Raw genomic sequence first — 21,123 nt, 5'->3', positions numbered from 1 at the left:
AAGGTTGTCTGGTTAAAGTCTAGTTAGGATGAATATCTGTTTGAAATGCTTGGAATAATTCTTCAGCACATGCATTGCGAGACTACTTGTTCTTGTTCTTGTTCTTGTTCTCCTCCTCTGTTCTTCAGTTTTAATATATATATTTTTTATTTTTCTTGAAAAGTGTATAAGTTTTGCCTCCGAACGGATGAAAGAATCTGTCAAAATGATGAATCTGTAAATATTATGTAATTTATTTAAAAGATAAATTTTATTTAATTTTTATATAATTATGCTGTATTTTTACACTATACAATTATAATTACTCGTCTGGCATACTTGGGAATGCAAATTACAATGGCTGGCTCTCTTGGCATAAAGTTCTAGAATTTTTCAACACAGTTCATTTTTATTAATTAGCAATTCCTTGTTTCGGTATGAGGACAAATTTATGGTAATGTAAATTTAGAACAGCTATGATTATATAATATTGGTGGCCTTGAAATCATTTATTATTCTTAAATTAATGCCTTAAAACACTGCAATAAACAAATAATTGAGTTAAAGGGACTGGTTTTTGAGGAAACATTTCATTTGATTTGTATTTCTTCTCCCAAGGATTTTAACTCTAAAGTCTACAACAATAATAATTATTTATGGCCATTGTCTCCTCCTGATCAGGCCGAATAATCTTTCTTTTTCTTTTTTTATTTATTTTTTATTTATCGAAACTGAGGATTTCAGAGTTACCACGAATCCCAGTTGGGATGTGTGACACCAGGTTCCCTCGCCAGGCTTTAATAGTAGGAAAATGGCAGGCCCTCAGTCTTAAAAGCTCATATATTTAATTTTTTTAATTTATATTTTTATTTTCTAATTAAAGAGGTAATTATTAATAAAATTATATATATTTTTATTTTTTTAAATGATTACAAATGTTAAAAATTTCTCTAAAAAATAAATTTTTTAAAGATTCATTTTTCATGTAATATAAGATTTATTTATTTAATAAAAATATGTGAAATTTATATATTTTAAAATTATAATATATATTTTTTAGTTTTTAATGTCTGTTGACTCGGTCAAAAAGTAAAAATAGAAAAAAAAGTATCATATTATAAATTTATTCATTCAAAAATATAGAAAAATGTTTGAATGTGATCTTCCTGTGCTCTTTCAAAGTGATTGCTGGTTATAAATTTTTATTTTTAATTTTTTTATTTAATAATTAAAGAAATAATTTTAAATATATTGGTATATATATATTTTTTAAAATATTTAAATATATTCAAAAATACGATAAAAAAAAAGACGTGTATGCGCTCAAAATGAACTGTATACTCTGAGCGGCAAAGTATCACCGCTCAAAAATATAGTCTATCATTCGTGTCGTGACTTGATGCTTTTTCTACCCACCACTTTTTTGTTTCTCGAGTTTAGGAACGAATAGAATACATGGAAAAGTGGCAAAATCCATCGAGAAGGGAATATAATCCTTGGGATGCTCCGACTATGATTAACCTAACAGTGCAGTAAAGATTAAAACAAAGTGAGAAATGAAGCAGAATTAATGTTCTAAGTCATGGTTCTTTTGACTAATTAGGTACTAAGAAAGGAATTGTCATTAAGACTGTTAATTTGATAGTCTATAATAATAAGGAAGTCATTGTTTTATTCGCTGTAGAAAAGGACATCGCAGGAAGGGACACATTGTTGTACACTGTAGGAAGAAAAACTTTGGAAAACTGTCTCTGAATTCTCAGCGAGAGTATAAGTTTTTTAGAAAGCAACAAAATAGTGAGATAATCATAGCATAATGACAAAGTTATGAAAGAGCTCCATTAATGGTAGTTGCATGGATGTACCAAAGCTGATAGATATGCCTGGAATTGATGGGCAGATCAGTATATAAGAAACGGAGGGGTGAGGTGGATGTGGGTGATGGAGAGGTGTGGTGGTGCGTGGATCTCACGTAAAGTCTGGACAGATTGTGTCGGACCCATTGGCCACTTGAAATGGAACGGTAGGTATTAATAGATCAGCCGCCAGAAAAGACAAGAGGAGCATGTGCAATATCTCTTTAGGAGCCTCAATGAATGGTGGTAGATCAACTATCAACTATCGAAGAGAAGAGAAAATCTCCCTGCTCAGAGCAGATTTTGTACTTCCTACTGTGAGAAAGGACTCAACGCTCACTGTTTAAAATTACAAAGCAAATAATGCATGGCCAATTTCACATGTTAAGAATGGAGTCATCCTATACATGATTACCAGAAAAAGGACGAGATTCAAATCTACATCATAACCTCGATCACTATAACTGGATAGCGTATCTTCTTTTTTGTAGGCCCATCTATACCCCGTCTCGGTAGATGAATTATATTAAAAGGACTTAAGTGGTACATGAATTACATACTGCAAAACTAGCTACCCAGCCAAACGTGAATTTATTCATTAATTAAGATAATTATAAATTTTAGATGAGAAATAATATAATCTTAAATTATAATTTTCTTCAAATTAAATAAAATAGAATAAAATTACTAAAGACTAAAGAGCAATCCTACATACAGTCGTAGAATTGCAAACGTCGCGCAATCGTTTTGAAAAAGAGTGGGGACCACGATTAAAAAGTTAATTTTTTTTTATGTGGATCCCATATTAATTTATTTTTTTTAAAACGACTGCACGCCGTTTGCACAACCACGACTGCAAATATCATTTCTCAAGACTAAAAACTAATTTAATGATGACAAAAAGGGCCACTTAAATAATTATGGACAATATACATACACCTCTTAATTTTTGATGAGAGACTGGTCATATTGTAAATTTATGAGTTCTTCTGTTTAATAGCTTACAACACACTTGTTGAAGAAATAAAAAATAAAAATAAATGTGTAATATCGGGCTGCTGAATAGAATTCTTTGTAAACTTATATCGAGTAAAATTGTTAGAAATGAAGAGATGCAACCAAAGCACACAGTAAAATTCTTTCTTCAAAGCCTAGGGGGCTGGATCCCCCCTCGAGTCCCCTGGCTTGTACCTGCCTCCATAGTCCGTGCATGCTAGAAGATCAACCCTTGCCAAATGGTGCACTTATAAAGAAGAAAAGAACTTGGACCTAAAGGGACAACAAAAGCAAGCTAATCTACTGTCAAAACAGAGCCATACATTGATGAAAAGAGGAGAAATTAAGTAAAAATAAAATGAGAAGTTGAGCCGCACCCACCAGATCCAGCATGCATGAACGAAAAATTAATTAGCATTTATACATACACCTGTATCATCTCTTGCTCTACTTTTACCACCTCATTGTATGGTTAATGGAGTAGTTGGAAATTATTAGCTGACAGGAATATCAAACAACGTTGATACACTCGGATATATATATATATATATATTTATACAAGCTGATGAAATATCTGTCATTATATTATAAGAACATTGCTCAATTATAACTAATTTTCTGTAAAAATAATTATTTTTTTATAAAAATGAGTTTGTTTTCATTATAAATAGTAATTCTCGTCGCAAATAATCCATCAGAAATCTTTTAATATATACATTTAATATTTAGCATGCTCCACACGGATGAGATCAATCCAATCTCTCTAAACTTTTATTCCAAAAATTAGTGTAAGGAAAGGCTATATATTCACTTCGTTTAAGCCTAGCTAGCTTTTCAACTCCTTTTATTACACCATATATAGATGCACATTGAGTCATCAATCATATATAATATGTCACCATTAATTCCATTGAATCCGTCTAATTTTGCAGTAAAACGATTTTTAGAACTGGTTTTCATTATTTTCTGTTTTTTGATTAATGCGCTTTGAAAAGGGTGATCAACTGAAAATAATCTCCACCAATAAAAATAAAAAATTCAAAGTTTTCTTTTATGCAGGAAACTGTCTTTTAGCTTAAAAATTTTGAAAACCCATTTCCGATCTTGCTCGACGCTAGCTAGCTGTTGAGTTTGGTATAACATTTCATACAGCAAAGAACCGGAAAAATTAAATTAAACAGCTCAAGTGACTCATGTGATTTCCACTCATTCTCTCAGCATGTTAGTAATTCATCTTTGGATGGTACTCAAATGCACTTCTTACTTTTTTAACACATTTTCATTTTTCACTACTTTTTCACTCTATAGCATGTTGATATTTTAATTTCTTTATCACAGAAGAAAAAAGAAAAATTTTATGCACCACACTCAAATCTCATTTTCATCTAATTATTTAATATGTGACACATTTATTACTATTTGATGATTCTTTATTGGATAATTATTTATCATTTAATGATAATAAAAATGTCATATCTTATTATATATAGTAGAATGAAAATGCGGTCGATGGATAGGAGTTTGGTATTATGGTATCACTCCACAGAAAAATAATGGATCCGCTATTTTTAGTATTTGCTACGACTCTTCTTTTTCCCAAAAACAGTTTTAACTCTATTTTGTTAGCTACTATTTCTAATAAGTTTGGGTGCTTAATTCACCAAAGGAATCGCTCGTTGAGATTAGGGTAATGCGGACGGTTTTAAATGATTATCCAAAACAGATTAGGAGTATCTAATATCTATAGCTGCTATGTTTACAGTCATAACAAACTCACAAGGGAAACTTTTTTCTCATATTTCCTTAGCAATTTCAAAATTTATGCTTTGAACCAAAAAAAAAAAAAAAAATCAAATTACAAAAACTTTCCGTACAACTATTTAATATTATATTTTATTAATTGAAATTGTTATTTATTGCTTAGAAAAAAAAATATTTAAATTATTATTCATTGAGATGCTTTTAAGTGTTTGACCAAGAGTAATTATTCGTATAAGGAAAAATTCTGCTTGTAAGATGGTGGGTAAGGCACAACCTCCATGTTGTTGGATAAAGCATACCCTACCCTTCATGCCATTGGCATGATGAAAAGATTTGATTTATAAAAGAAATTAAAAATTAAAAATTCTTACAAATTAAGTTTTGTCATGTCAACGACATGGAATAACGAGTAGAATGATATTTATAATTATAAAGTGTATAAATATTGTATACTTATTTTGATATAGAAATTATATAAAAAAAATTAATTTTTTAATTAAAAAAAGTACACAACACTTGAACAGTTCATAATTGTATTTAATATTACTTTAATAAAAAAAATGGCTCCACCATGATAAATTATTATTATTTTTTGGGTGGAGCTCTCTTTTTTACAATGGTCCAGACACTTGCACACCTAAAGCTTTAACTGGCATTAATCTTGACTGAATTACTGGTCTAATGAAAAGTTAGATATAACATTAAATGAATCTACACTCTTCAAAAAAAAAAAAAAATGATATTTATAGTTTAAGGTGTTACCAAACATTTCATTTGAAAAAAAGTGGGTAAATTTGCGATTAAAAATTATGTTTTAAGACTTATTCTATTATTTAGATGGTAAATAAAAAGAAAAAAGAAAAAACTTGGGGCCCACATTATACATATTTTTATATTTTTACTGGTAAATTTCACAATTTCTCAAAGCACCGTATGACTATACCTAGGATTAGCACTCCTTCAAAAATCCTATACAAGCAAAGCAATCGTGTGTCCATTGATCTCTCCTACAATTGGAGAAGATGATCAAAGTTTTATTCAAATTCAAAATTAGCATACAAATTATTATCACCATTGACGTATGCGATGAAAAATATTCTTGAAATATAAATGAAGTGATACTTCCAAATGTCATTAATAAAACTACTTATACTTACTCATACTCTTAAATAGGAACGTCATTGGAGAATTTCGTGATTGCAAGTCGTTGCATGCTTATGTTATTTCACCCTTGCATTCAAGCTATAACATGAGGGATTGGCTTGGATTCAGAATATGTTGAAATTGGATCAAGGAATAGTTAGCTAGATGTCCCATAATATATAAGACATAAAACACAAGAATCTCCAATCCCATGATTTCAATTGTATGATGTAAGTATTCTAAGATTGACATTGATATATTTGGAGAGGGGAGTTTTGAACTTCAGATTTCTATTTTGGAGGCTGGGGTAATGCCAAGCAGACCACATACTTTTGTGATTGACATCAAGTTTTATGAACTTACCATCATAGGAAAAACAAGGGTCAATGGACTAAATCAAAAAAATTAATGTCCATAAAGAGATTAATTGAACTTCATTAGGGGACAACCTTTAGAGAATGCAATAAATGACTAGGTTTAGCATGCATTCATTCCTTCACAGCCACGCATCAACTCAATTCGAAGTTATTACTGTAAAGTTGAAATGAATACGAAATCTCTCTCTCAATTTTCTTTTCAATTAATATATTTTCTTGTCAAATTTTATTTTCATTTTTTTTCTAAGTGCAATTTCATAAATAAACTATGTAGTTACATGATATAAGATTCTATGAGGTGGGAGTCTTAAACAATCATTCCAAAACAAACAAACACAACACCAATAGAATAAAAAAAGAGGGATACAGAGCCAAAAAATAGCTTCCATCCGTTTCACACTAAAGGAGAAGCCACTTAAAATGATTTTAGTAAAATTTGATAAACAAACTATTAAGAGTACTGCGACTAAAAATTATAGTGAAACGGAGTGTGTTGCAGCTTGTTTGTCTAGACTGGTTGAAGGAGTCTTCCATGATCATTTTTTCTTAATCATTAGTTAGGAAAAATATAAATATAAGAACGTAGCAATTAGAGGATGGGTAGATACGCCGGCATAGGATCTTTACTGTCTATGGTAGTGCGTGTGATTCATGTACCACTCTAGGAAAAAAGGCAATGGTCGGAACTGAGAGATTTGAAGCCACTAATCCCAGTGGTGCCGTGCGTACGGCGACTGAGGCTTTTCTGGCACATGAAACTCATGCGCGGTATGGGCTGCGCCTGAGACTCATGGCCGCTCTTTTGGAGAGTTTTCTTTGATCAGCCAACAGATTGGAGGCTTGGCGTGGTGGTTGAAGGAGGCCAGTGGGCAGTAGACCTGCACATCTTGGTGCTATGTATAAAAAAGGACAAAAAAATCAGAAAAAAATATTATAAATAGCTCTGGCGTTGGTCGGACAGGAGGAGCGAGGGAGGAGCCACAACCCCAACCCCTCCTCTGGGCAAAGGAAATGGAGAGATACCGATGGTTGGAAGAGAGTAAAGGGCCGCAGGAGAGAGAAATGAAATGAAGAAAGGATAAATTTTCATTTCAATTATAAGAGCTAAGAAAATACTCTATTTGAAGTTTTTTCTTTCTTTTTCACTCTCATGAACATCTTTTGAAAGAGAGACTCCATAAAGCCATATAAATATCTATATTAGTACAGCCAATTATTCTTAATAAAAAGAAGAAGAATATATTAAGAAAATTACAGCGTAAATGTAAGAATCAGAGTGCGACTTGTCTTCTGTGCTATAATTCATTGGAGAAGCTGGAGGATAATGTTGGATTTTGATTAAATCCGAGATCATCAAGATCTCTTGTCAAATCTGTGAAGAAAATTAATAAGAAAACATACATCCAATCACTTGTGATGGATTTTCTATGGAGTTTTAGAGTTCCTGCAAAAAAGAAGAGAAATTTGATTTTATAGAGCAATATTACTCCTTGCCCCTTATGTCTGTGTCTTTCCATTTGTATCTGAGCCCCCTTATTTTTTTAAAGAGAAGAGAAAAGGACTAGCAAAACACACATAGAACTCAATGGACTAGTTATATTTAATTGGGGTGAGAGTAGGGGCCTACATATGTCTATAAAATATAGTATTGCTCCATAGAAATAAACTTCTCTTCTCTTTTGCAGAAACTGTAAAACTCCATGGAAAATCCATCACAAGTGATTGGAGGTATGTTTTCTGTTAATTTCCTTCACAGATTTGACAAAAGATTTTGGTGATCTCGGATTTATTCAAAATCCAACAAGTGGTATCAGAGCCAACTTGTCAGATTTGTGAGGAAATAAATTTCTGTTTTGTGAAATATATTTTTTTCGTATTTGTGTTTTTTTCACCACTCAAGTTCATATTTTTTTTTTTCATTTTTGGACTTCTTGAGTGACCAAAAATTTTCTTGTTGAGTTTCTGTTGCCAATGCCAGTGTGTAGGTCACCGAAAATGTAAAAAACTGCCACTTTTAGTGGCCAAAAATATTTATTTTATTTTTGTATTCTCGCTTTTTGATTAAACTAGACTATTAGAGACGTGGGAGGATGCCAAAAATGTTCTCACCGGCATCCCCTCATCCAGATCGGTCAGAAAAATGGTTTAGTTGGCCAAACCGGTGACTGGAATAGTGCCCAGAACAGTTGTGACGCCAGAGTCCCCTTCTTGCTTTAGTAACTCAGGTCAGAAGAATTACATTTTCTATGTAAGATTTCTAATACAAGTCATGGGTTTGGTTTTAAGTATGAGTTTATTTCTATTATGGATATAAGGTATGATTTGAGTTTTAATTAAGAGATATTTCTTTATAATAGTCTGGCTCATATGTTTTTAGACCATTGTCATAAGAGAGTACTATTGAGAAAATATGTGGACTGATTGGGCAAGGCCAGTACATATGGGATGAAATATCCCATTTCACTTTGACACACCCATGACCCAATTTGACCATCCGGTTTGACCCAGTTTGACCACCTAGTTTGCCCCAGTTTGACCGCCCGGTTTGACCGATTATAATATTATTATTACTTTTAATTAAAAAAAGAGGATATTTTTTGGATCAAATGTAGTATAATAGTACTGTTGTGCTATTTTATCATTAATATATATAATTTTATTGTGGCAATAAAGAATCTTATATGGAGATACTCTTTTGAAGGTTATGTCATTTATTGTAATACTGATGATTTGGAGTGGCTATGTACCCACCTCTCGTGGGACTAGTAATAATAAATTGTCGGAGTTGTTATTATTGATCATACCTCTGCTTAATGATATTATACTAAGATCCATACAGATAGTGAATTTGTCCTGTCGGCAAATCATTATTTAGTATGATGCTTAGGACGATAAGGTTAATAGTTAAGTACTTGGCACTTGGTGGCTTAGTCCTATCCTTTTGGTAGCGGGTCATTTTAAGTCTTTGTATTTAATTATTCTACTTTATCATGCGTAATAGCCTTTTAATGTATCTTGGGTTCTAGCATAGTGCGTAAGAGTCTATTTTGAATAAGACTCTGGCATGGATATAAGATTGTCTAATTGAGACATTTATGGGTGCGTGTTTCTTGTTCCACATGCATAATAATTTTTTATTATATTCTCCTCAGCTTATGGCAATGCGGCTCTGTCTCTCTCTTTATCTGCCATCAGGAGTCTGACGGGAACCAATTTTGAAGATTGGTATGAGTCTCTTACTATTAATATGGCTATTATGGATCGATGCGCTTGTTGAGCCCACTAGTGAAAGTTCTGTAGCTGAAAAGACTCGTTATGAGCAATGGTGCATTCTAATTGGACTTGTCTCATGATTATGAAGTATACTATTGACAAGTCTATCAGACAGAGTATAATTGATACTCATAGTGCTAAAGAATATCTTGATGCTGTTGGGAGGAAATTTACTAAGTTTGACAAAGCAGAAAAGGGAACTTTGATGAAACTTCTTACTACCACAACTTATGATGGGGTTAGTGGAGTCCGAGAGCACACCATGAAGCTTACTCATTCATTAACAAGCTTAAAGGAATGAAAGTTGAGTTAGTAGATAGCTTTCTTATATGGCAAGTGTTTGAGTCTTTGCCACTTTAGTTTGATGCACTCAAGACCACTTATAATGCTTAGAAAAATGAATGGAGCTTGAGTGAAATGACTGCTATTGTAACTCAAGAAGAGGAGATGATGAAAAAGGCCAAATCTCATGCTGCTTTCATGGTAACTGTTGATAAAGGGAAGAAGAAGTTCTTCAAGAGTTGTAACAGCCCGCTAGAAATTCAATTGTGAAATTTCTATTAACTTTAGGAATCTCGTGAAAACCCCATAAGTTTTCACGAATCCATTAATCGTATAGGTTTTTGTTTAACTATATAGTTAGTGTTATTATTTACTATGGTATCAGAAGTGTGTTTTTGATTATTGGAGATAGTTAGAAGTGTCAAAATGTATTATGGTTTGTGCCATTAGACTCGGAGGGTTATTTAAAGTCTTATGGCGCAATAACATTTTTTCATATTTTCGGACAAAACGTCTATTCAAAACTGTAGATATTATTGGATAAAAAGAAATATTTTGAGGTAATTTTCATGAATATTATTGGGTAAAAATATTTTGAGTTGATTTTTATAGATATTATTAGATAAAAATATCTTAGATTGATTTTTTGTAGATACTATTGGATAGAATATTATGAGATAATCTTTTATAGATATTTTGGGTAGGAGAAAACTACACTCAACTCTCAACTCCAGCCTCATCTCTTCCATATCTCATCCATAATTATCTCCAGCCACCTCTCCCCACGAAATTATTTTCATTTACACTTTCCATTGAAAGAATATCAAACACTCTCTCTCAGATAGCTTTTAGGAGGTATTTTGCACGCCAATTTCGAAGCTGTTGTAAGTGTTTTATTATAAAGTCTCCTTCATATAAGTTGTTCTTTTTTGAGTCTAGTTTACATGGATATCTTATTTTCCCCATTTGAAAATCATTTGGTCAGTCAAATATTGTGTAAACTATAGAAAGGTCATTCTGGGAGATAAACTGGAGAATATGTTATAGTTTGGAGTTTTTGACCAAGCTAATGGATAGATATTGGTCCGAAATTTTTATGGAGTATTGTTAACATGTATATGTGACTATTGGTTGAGGATTTTTGTATGATTAAAGGTTTTGATGAAAGATTTTCTTAGATTTAGAAACTTAGAAACTGGAAGAAGAAAAACAGTTTCTGTTTTGAGGAAGTTTAACTCTTTGGTGGTCTAAACCTATTCTAATGACTTTAATAATTTTATTGGAAGATCCTAAGTATCTTATATACATGTTATATTATTATTTTGAAGATATTTGATGTTAGTTTCAAAGATATGAAATTTTATGCAAAGAGATATTCAAATAAGCCAAAGTGTGGATATTCTTGGCTAAATTTATGTTTTGGTTAATTTCTAACCATGTGATTTTGAATTAGAAACTTATATATGTTTTAAGACATCTTGTTAAACCATGTGATGATTTGGTTTGAAGATCATATATTTATAAGTCATAGATCAAGAGATTTATCAAAACTAGTTGAGGAAAAAGTTTCTGTTTTTGGACTAAGTGTAAAACCAAAAACTCCAAATGTTATTTTGTGATTTTGGTGACTTTGGTTTGATGATTTAAAGCATGGTTGATGTTAGGATGATATTATGAATATGTTAGAAGTAAGATTTGATTTTTGAAACTCTTGGAGATGTTTTGATTTAAGGTCAAAACTTGTGATTCAAGTGCTTGGATCTTTTTACAAAAAAGTTTGGTGTTGATTATTAGCTTTTTCTAAATGGATGTTTTAAGTATGGTTTTGAACTTAGGATTGGAAGATGTTTGTTGCAAAATTTTGGTTTAAGCATGAGTTTTGAAGTTGGAAGGAATTGCAACAAAAATAAAGGGAAATGGCCTATGGATGTTTCGACCATAGTGTGTTCTTCATAGTTGTGTTTTGTTTTAAATTTTTCTAAGTTGATATTCAAGTTTAGGACAAAATTTACATGAGGAATGTAAATTTTAGAAACTTTTGGAGTTAATATGCAAAATCCTTAAGTTATGGGTAAAACGGTCATTTTTCTACATGTAGAGAGTAAAATGAAAATTTTACTCTTTAAGTTAGTATTTTCCATATTTCAAATATTTAGTGATTTAGTTCTAACTTTTAGAATCACTAATTACAGTTCCTTGTAGTCGCACTTGAAGTTTTATAAGAAACGCGGAGATTGAGGTAAGTTAGTTTTTAACTTACTAACAGTCTACTGTGTATGTGTGCTAAGTAAAGGAACTACAGTGTATGTATGTGTGTTATCATATATGTCATGCCATGCCAAGTTATCACGTAATTGTCTATTATACAAAATTTATTCTGTCATCAATTTTTATCTGTTACATAATATATTCTGTCATGTATTACTGTACATTACAAGTATGTCATGTTAAATATGTTGTCTATTATATGTTATGCAATGTTAAGAAATATTTCTATCTCAAGTTGGTCATGTATTTCAAGTTATATTCAAGTCACGTTATGTTACGTCAGGACTTCAGTCATTTCGTATTCCAGTCACGTTTCATCTTGATTACTTATGTATGGGGTCACAGCAATTGTGACGCATACACTACGTGAGACACAGCAATTGTGACACGTAGAATACATGGGGCCACAACAACTGTGGAGTATATATTTTTCATGTTAAGTCAAGTTTGTGTAGAATACATGGGGCCACAACAATTGTGGAGTATGTATTTACACGTAGAATACATGGGGTCACAACAACTGTGGAGTATGTATTTTTCATGTTAAGTCAAGTTTGTGTAGAATACATGGGGCCACAACAACTGTGGAGTATGTATTTACACGTAGAATACATGGGGCCACAACAATTGTGGAGTATGTATTTTTCATGTTAAGTCAAGTTTCAAAACAAGTTCATGATAAGTTTCATATCATATTCATGTTAATTCAAGTTTCAGAGCAAGTTCATGCTAAGTCAAGTTTCAGATCAAGTTCATGTCAAGTCAAGTTCAGTTCATGTTTCAATTTAAGTTATGTCAATTATGCTATGTTGTAAGCCAAGTTATGCTTTAATTACTTATGAATTTGATTATGCATTTATGCTTTTACTGTCATCCATGCATCATTAGCTTGTGTGGAAGTTTTTTTTGTTAACTTACTGATATTTGTAATCAAATCTCACTTTGGTAGTCCCAACTACCATTTCTCCCGAATGGTAGATCTTGTTACAGGACATACTTTAGTCTCATGTCTGAGTCACACGCACTGTGGACAAGTCTTATTACCTATCAGAGATAATCTATTTAGTCTATGCCTGAGTCAGGTGGTTGTTAGTCTAAGTTTGATGTCATATATCCTGTCGATATAGTCATTAGACTAAGTGCTACAACTACATTTTGGACAAGGCCTGTTGTTTTAAAAACTTTCAGATTTATTTCTGGGGTTTCTTATGGAAACGGGTGTTTGTCACTCTTTTGATTATTTCCATAATGCACTTCCATCTCATTGGTTTGAGTTACGTGATTGCAATTATTGGTCATGTGTCATATGCTCTATCGGTGTATCGTTCACTAGCTTGTACTTGAAGGCACATTTTGAACAATGTTTTCGGTTTTGAGATGCTTGTTTGTATTTATGTTGTGATTAACTATAATGCTGTCTAAGTGGGAGATTGTTGTATTTATTTATAATGGACTAGTATTATAATTTAATCATTGGACCCATAATGGGATGAACCATTTTATAGACACATGGAGGCTCATACTCTCACCCCAATTAAATAGAAATAGCCTATTAAGTTCTATGTGTGTTCTGCTAGCCCTTTTCTCTTTTTAAAAAAAAATAAGGGGCTCAGACATGAATGGAAAGACACAAACATAAGGGGTAGGAAATAGTATTGCTCCATAGAAACAAACTTCTCTTTTCTTTTGCAGGAACTCTAAATCTCCATAAAAAATTTATCATAAGTGATTAGAGGTATATTTTTTAATTAATTTAATAAGAGATTTTGGTGATATCGGGTTTATTTAAAATCCAACCGACAATGGAGTAAATTCTTTTAATTTACAGCGTCTGGTTCGTTGAAAGCCCTACTTCCAAAAATCAAAAATCCCGAGAAGCATGCATGACCAGCCACGGCAGCCGAAAACACACCACCATTAATGTAGGACATGACAGCCAACATAACCAAATAGCTCATCCCAATCCTTATGCCACAGTACCAGAAGATTTGGAGAAATATTACGACCGGGATATCAATCTATCAAACGTTTGAGCAATTGGGAATGAGCTAGAGAGCCATAGACGTCTCAAATAGAGAGAATTTATTCAAAAGCCTTCTTTTTAATACTACCCTAAGCATAATGTTCATGACGTGGAAGTTTCAAAACATGAACTTATAAAAGGGGATTCTTTTCTAACGAGTTTTGCTTTTTCAGTGATTTTTCTTCTTTAGAACGAAGTTTGTCCTTTTCTCGACCACATTCGTGTTGATTGGAAGTCACGAACTGATCACACTAGTCTATTTTTTTCACAAATGTTGAGATATACTCACGTGATGAGATTTGTTCAAACTTTTCAAGTGTTCCAGATTTCTCAGCCAAGCATGCATCGTTCTCTGAAGATAAGTTTGTTGCTGCAGAAGATAAACGTGTTAATTTTATTGAGATCATATGCTTAATTGGCTGAGAGATATCTAGAACAGTTGTAGAGTTTGAACTCGTCTCTTGCGATGATCTCTCAACAAAACAAATAATATTAAGGAATATGATACTTCCACCGACAAAGTGAACTGATTAGTGTTTTTTTTTTTTAAGCATTTGTATGTATATCATTTAGACATGAATTGGAGAAGATGAGATATCTCTATTCAATTTTTCATCCCAATTCACATTAATTTATTTCGAAACAATACCCCTATATAAGTGATCATACTAATTCCAATTCAATTGTGAATCAATAATTAAAATTACTCGTAATCTAAATTAATTAATAGGAATATTTTTTTATTGGAATTAATAGGAATATTGAATTAAATTAAAGGTTGTTGCATGTTAATGTTATTTCACCCTTGCATTCAAAATATATAAGTAGGGGGTGGGTGCAGGTTGGATTCAGAATCATGTTAGATCTGTTGAAACAATTTGGAATATTTTAGGAATACATGATGTCCCGCACATAAAACACAATCTCTCATGATCCTATGATTTCATTTGTATCCCAACTTTGATTTTATTTTTATGAACTTCCCATCATAGGAAAAACAAGATAGTTCAATGGACTTTCTCAAAAATAATAATTGTCCATTACAGAGTTTAATATTGGAACTTCATCAATGGACCTCTCTTGCTGTATCTTTAGAGATCAATGCGCTCAATTAATAATCATTGCCATTTATTGCTTCCCAACAACACATTTCCATTCACCCAATTCCAATTTGGAAATTATTCTGGAAAGTTAAAGAGACTTAAAAACGAAAACCCTCCTCTCTAAATTTTCTATTCAATTGATTTATTTTCCTGAGAAAATTCTCTTTACAAAGAAAAAGCTAAGAAAATACGGTGTTTTCCCCCAAATATTCCTTGATATATCAAGTGTTTTTGCTAAAAGAGAGACTCCATTTAGCAGTACAAACGTCCTAGCTATCTGAGTAGGGACTATATTCTCAAAACCAAAAAATACAAAGGGATTAAGATTCTTATTACAACGTCGTAAACCTAAGATCAATCAAAATGCAGGGCCCCTTGTTTTCTATTTAACAAGTCATTGGATGATGATCGAATCCTTTGACTGCATTATGGCCCGGCTTGTTGAAAACCCGACTTCCAAAGATCAGATATCCGAAAGCATGACCCGCAACGGCAACCAAAAACACACCTCCATTGTAAGACATGAGAGCCAACATAACCAAATAACTCAACCCAACCCTTATGGCATACAACAAGGTTTGGAACGTTCCGGCCGGGATATTGATCGATCCACGTTTGAGCAGTCTGGAATGAGAGAGCCACTCCACCAGGAAAGACAGCACAAACACGAATACCAAGCTTACCACGTACATGCCAGTTCTCCTGCCGGGCCAGCCGTCGAAGAGCACCTCTGTTTGAGTGCCCCAGAAGAAGGTCATGTGCATCATCATCTTCTTCCTGTGCATGCCATGCATCCCGCTGTTCATGGATGATGGTGGCATCGCTCCAGCCATGCCACTCATATCATGATCACGACTCATACCATCCATCTGTAACTCTCTCTCTCTGATCTCTGTGTGAGAGGAATTCTAGGGTGATTGGACTGTATAAATAATGGAGAAATGTGTACTACATTAATTCGAGGGTGATTTTGGGAGTAAAAATGTGTACTATGTACGATCTACTAATTGATCAGAATGACAGAAACTTCTGTTTCAGTGTGACTTGCAAAATATGGCAACCAAGACCGCCATAAATCAAGTTTGGACATATTCACAACAGATACCATGTATATATATATGGACCACACATATATATAAATATATATATATATATATATATATAATATGAAAAATCTATTTTTAAGTTTTATCTTTTATATATCGAGAACATTGGTTTTATTTATTTATTTATTTTTATTTTTTATTTTTTGAGAAATAGCATATGGCTTGTATATTAAAAATAGATAACATAAATTCTCCAAATACAACAAAGAAAATTACATAGCAGCAAGACCAACTTCCATTGCAATGTTACTGGAAATAAAATCCGGAGGGTCATAGTGTCATACCACCATTGACGAGTGTCACTCACAAAAAGTGCTAGTAGATATGCCATCTCATTTTCTTGTCGACCAACATGTCATGTAAGACATCAAGGGATTGGAAAGAAGATAATAGAAGTTGTATCTCTCACAATAAATGGCTGAAACTTAATTAGTTCTCGTGATTTGAACGAATAGTCTCCACAATAACAAGCAAATTAATCTCCCTTAAGAACTAAATGTGAGGTTTCCCTGCAAAGTAGCAAGAGCCTCAATATCATCAACTATCCTCTCTTCTTTTCGAGACATAGCCATAATTATATCATGTATATCTATCATCTCTTAAGATAACACTCACCCAGAATGTTGTAAAGAGTGAAAAACAGTTTCCACTTTTCACAAGAAGGAGGATGTCACCTTAGTAAGGATAAATTCTTTTGACTTGTCGAGAGTTCCAAACCGGCCAGCTTATAATTTTCAACATAATCAAAACAACCATCCACAATTTCATAGACAATGACTTCAATTTGCTTACAGTTTCAAATTCCAGAATCTCCATATACCCAAGCAATAACCAATAATCTAGTGGGGATATTAAAATCACATTGCTGCATCAATGCCCAAACTACAGATTCAAACCTTACATAAGAAGCAAATAGAACCATGCCATTTTCATAGAATTTTTCCCATATTTTTTGAACAACATAACACTTGCATAGGATATGAAATAAATCATCCTCTACTTTTACATAAGGGACAAAGGCTAGTAGCAATTATTTTGCATTTAAACAAATGATTCTTTGTAGGTAAGACTATCAGTACAAGCCCTCCATATAAATTTCTTTACTTTATTCGGGATCTATAAATTCTCAATGGTCTTCCAAACTAGTCAATTTGATGAATCAAATTTATAAGATCCAGATTCCATTGTATATTTTAAAGTAATATAACAAGATGATAAGCAGATTTAACATTGAAAAGACCATTTTTTGTGCAACCTCGTACTAGTTGATCAGTACCCTAATGTAAAAAAAGAAAAAGAAATTTTAAGTATTTCATTGATCTCGAAAAAAAGAAATACCTGGTTAATTAAATAAGAATTCCATTCACCTAAATTTTCCAATAAGACCTTGACACAAGCAATAACAAACAAGGAATTACAGCTAGTAATAAATCTTCGATTTGTAGAATTTGGCAACCAATTCTTTCTAGATATTAACATGATCCCCCTTCCTAATGCACCATAAAAAACCTGATTTAATTACAGTTTTAGCTTCACCAATATTACGCCAAACATACGAGGGTTTAGAGCCCGATGTTAAAGATAGAAAGTCACCTTTTGAGAAATATTTGGCCATAAAAATTTCAAAAAATAAAGAGCCATTATTTTGTAAGAGGCGCCATCTTTATTTTGCCAACAATGCTAGATTGAATGCTTCTAGGTCACGAAAACCCAAGCCTCCAATAAATTTTGATCGGCAAAAATGGTCTCAACCAAGCTAATAATAAAGAGTGGTGCTACATCCATCGAAGGATGTATCCCGAATTCTCACCGAATCAAGTTATTTATTTTTTCATTCATTTTTTATATTAATTAATTTATATTAATGTCTATATTTAATAAGTACATTTAATAATCCCCCAATATTATCCATTTTTATAATAAAATTTTGTTAGAGACATGCAACCTGGTAACCATTATGATAACAATCTTATTTTCTCAAATAAATATTTATTATTATTTTTATTTTTTAAACTACAATATTCGTCCCTGGAACACGTGTAGTCATGATCACTGGACACACATGGACTCGGTTTCCATGACACGAGTGGGCCTCAAGCCTGTCTTGCAAAGGACATCACATAATCAATCAACACTCTATCTACCATTAAATTGTCTAGTATTTCCTTTGAATCCTTTACAAAGCCCAAAACTGGCTCTGTCTCTGACTCTAGCTCCTGCCCCTCTTAATAAATATTAAAAATAAAGTTTTGAATTTCGTTTTATTCACAGTTTAGATATTAAAATGGAATATTTTTAGTATATTTTAATATAATATTTAAAATAATTATTACATAAATAAATTATATAAATTTTGTATAAATAAAAAATTATAAATATCCATACAAAAATAATTCAGTTAACATATATTTAAGAATAGGTCATATGCTTAACATATAAATAAATTTGGTTATTTAAAAAAAAAAATCTTATGTGGTGATGAGCTTGGACCATCTTCTAGAATTATTAACCCATTTATTGTATGGATAATATAAATGTAAACCCTTTTTATTCATGTAATCACTATTACATTTACCCTCTTGATTCTCACTGTATACACAGAGACAACATGGCCTATTTCAAATAAATACTTTAGTTATAAATGAATTATAAAAAAGTAATCTCACAAGTTGAAGTAGTTTCATGTGCTTCGTTAGATTATAAATTTATTTTTATTATAAAATAGATCTAATAGATCATAGTGAAATTGAGAGAACGGTTCATAAGTACATCTCAATGTCATAATTCTATATAAAAAAAGATTTTTTCTTTTAGTTGAAAAGTTCACATGATCTATGAGCAATTGGACAATTCGGAAAATCAAATTAGTAGAGTAAAGGCTGGTTTGGATTTAGAGTTGAAATAATATGAGACGAGACGATTTTAGATGAAAGATAAATGTTGTTAAAATATTATTTTTTAATATTATTATTATTTTAAAATTAAAAAAAGTTAAATTATTTATTATATTTTATATAAAATTTAAAAAAATTATAATAATAAGATGAGATAATTTTTAAATCTATACCGCCAGTCGAAATATATATATATACTCTTACAATAATATTATTGAAATCTTCACCCGACAAACTTTCACTGATCAAGACTACAAGTACTGCTACAACTTGAATACAAAAAAGTCAAAACTCATAAGCAAACTTTGAGTTTATTGAACACGACAAATGAAACAACACTATATAAGTTGCGCATGCATTCCCATGATTCTTGGAAAAGGAAGGGAATCAAGAGATTTTTATCTAAACATAAAGGGATTATAAACTCATGTGAATTAAGTTTACCGTTTCGAGGGCGAAGAATCATTGATGAGATCATGAGCACATGCAAATCGAATGGGTTAAGCTTTTTCCTGTTCAAGTAACGAGATTAACGTGTTGATTCGGCACAAAACTAGAATTGGGTCAATTGATTTTTAAAAGGGAAAATCAGGGGAGTGGCGCTAGGATTTTTGGGTGGGATGTGAACATCAAACATGAATGAATCCATGTTATTTATTTTAAGAGGAAGACGATGGCGTAGTCTGTAAAACTTTCTATTTTCAAATCTCCATTACAAGCTAATTAACAAGACATGATTTGATGTGTACTTTTTTCTATGGCGAACCCAACACAAGGTTATTGAGTAAAGATCCTATGGATCGATTGCCAACATTTCGATTTCTCATTAAGAGAATCAAGCATCTATTTAAAACATCTCCACTGGAAACGTTTGTTAAAGAAATCAATCGATTTAAAACCAGCTGAATAAATTAAATTCAAGCATTATTAAAAGAAAAACCAAACAAAATAACAAAAAAAAAAATATATATATATATATATATGTGAATTTCTTCCCACAATTAGTTTGTTCTCTTTTCAGTATCGACGTCAACATATATAGATAGTTCCAGGTTGCGTCGATCCATCTCGGAACGACAACAATTACTGAAACGTCGTCATTGATGATCAAAGATCTACATTGAACAACCAGCTGTTAAGAAATTGTTATGATCCTACTTGAGATTGGAGTAATGATGAGAAGACAGATATGGAAATTAAGAACGCGAGAGATAGTAATAGAGATGAAATGTAGGGGATGGAATTCAGAAATATAGGTACGGCTTGGGATCTTTGAGGCTCCCAATTCCCCCAATAATTTCAGATAACATACGTTCCAGAATAATCCCCCATACACTACCACCTTCTTCCATCTATATACTCCCTGAAAATTAGGAGTTTGAAACTGGATACAGATTTGGATATTTGATTATAATTAGATCTAGATCCCGATTCTAAAAATTAGATAGATTATCGTCCGGATTAATCTGAAAATAATGTAGATGAATAATTAGATTGAATCCAATTGGATTGAATCCGGATATTTGAGTTTTTTATTTTTTTATTTTTTTTTAGCTATAAATTCAGATATCTGAATTGTAACTGGGTGCAATCTGGATTTAGATGTCCAAATTTAATTCGGATTTATTAATACTTAAAAAAAAAAAAACTGTTTAAATTACCTAGGTTTTTTTTAAAAAGAAAAAATCAACACTTTTTAAATAAAATAAATAGTAATGTAAATTAAATAATATTGTTGTTACATCACATTGTAAAATATTAGTTTACAAAATAAATTATTGTTGATTACCAATTTTACCCACTTCTTTCTTTTGGAAACCGTTAACACGCCATGGCTTTAGAGATAATGTTCATTGTCCGTACTCTTATGCTAAGAAAAGCTAAATTTGAGAGTTTTCTTGAATTCTTTCTATTTTCACTTTTTTTGGTGAATGAAAAATCTGTTCCTTTTGGATTTGTTATCTTTCTCTTCTGAATATTACTCTACACATTTGATTTTCATTGTCTGGATTGGATTAATTGGATCGAAAGCATATTAGAAGAAAAAGTTTTGTTTCTCTTG

At 31.9% G+C, this 21,123-nt stretch overlaps 1 protein-coding gene across 1 annotated transcript; it reads right to left on the bottom strand.

The window, feature by feature from the left end:
• Window positions 1-15,164: 15,164 nt before the first annotated feature.
• LOC122292561 (copper transporter 6-like) lies at window positions 15,165-15,974 on the bottom strand. Its single transcript, XM_043100971.1, has one exon. It carries the CDS (start codon window positions 15,928-15,930, stop codon window positions 15,448-15,450), a length of 483 nt encoding a protein of 160 aa, XP_042956905.1. The 5' UTR covers window positions 15,931-15,974; the 3' UTR covers window positions 15,165-15,447.
• Between the last annotated feature and the right edge of the window lie 5,149 nt (window positions 15,975-21,123).

The sequence above is a fragment of the Carya illinoinensis genome, chromosome 13, assembly GCF_018687715.1.
Source record: "Carya illinoinensis cultivar Pawnee chromosome 13, C.illinoinensisPawnee_v1, whole genome shotgun sequence".
NCBI classification, from domain to species: domain Eukaryota; kingdom Viridiplantae; phylum Streptophyta; class Magnoliopsida; order Fagales; family Juglandaceae; genus Carya; species Carya illinoinensis.
This window is presented reverse-complemented; position numbering and strand designations above follow the sequence as displayed.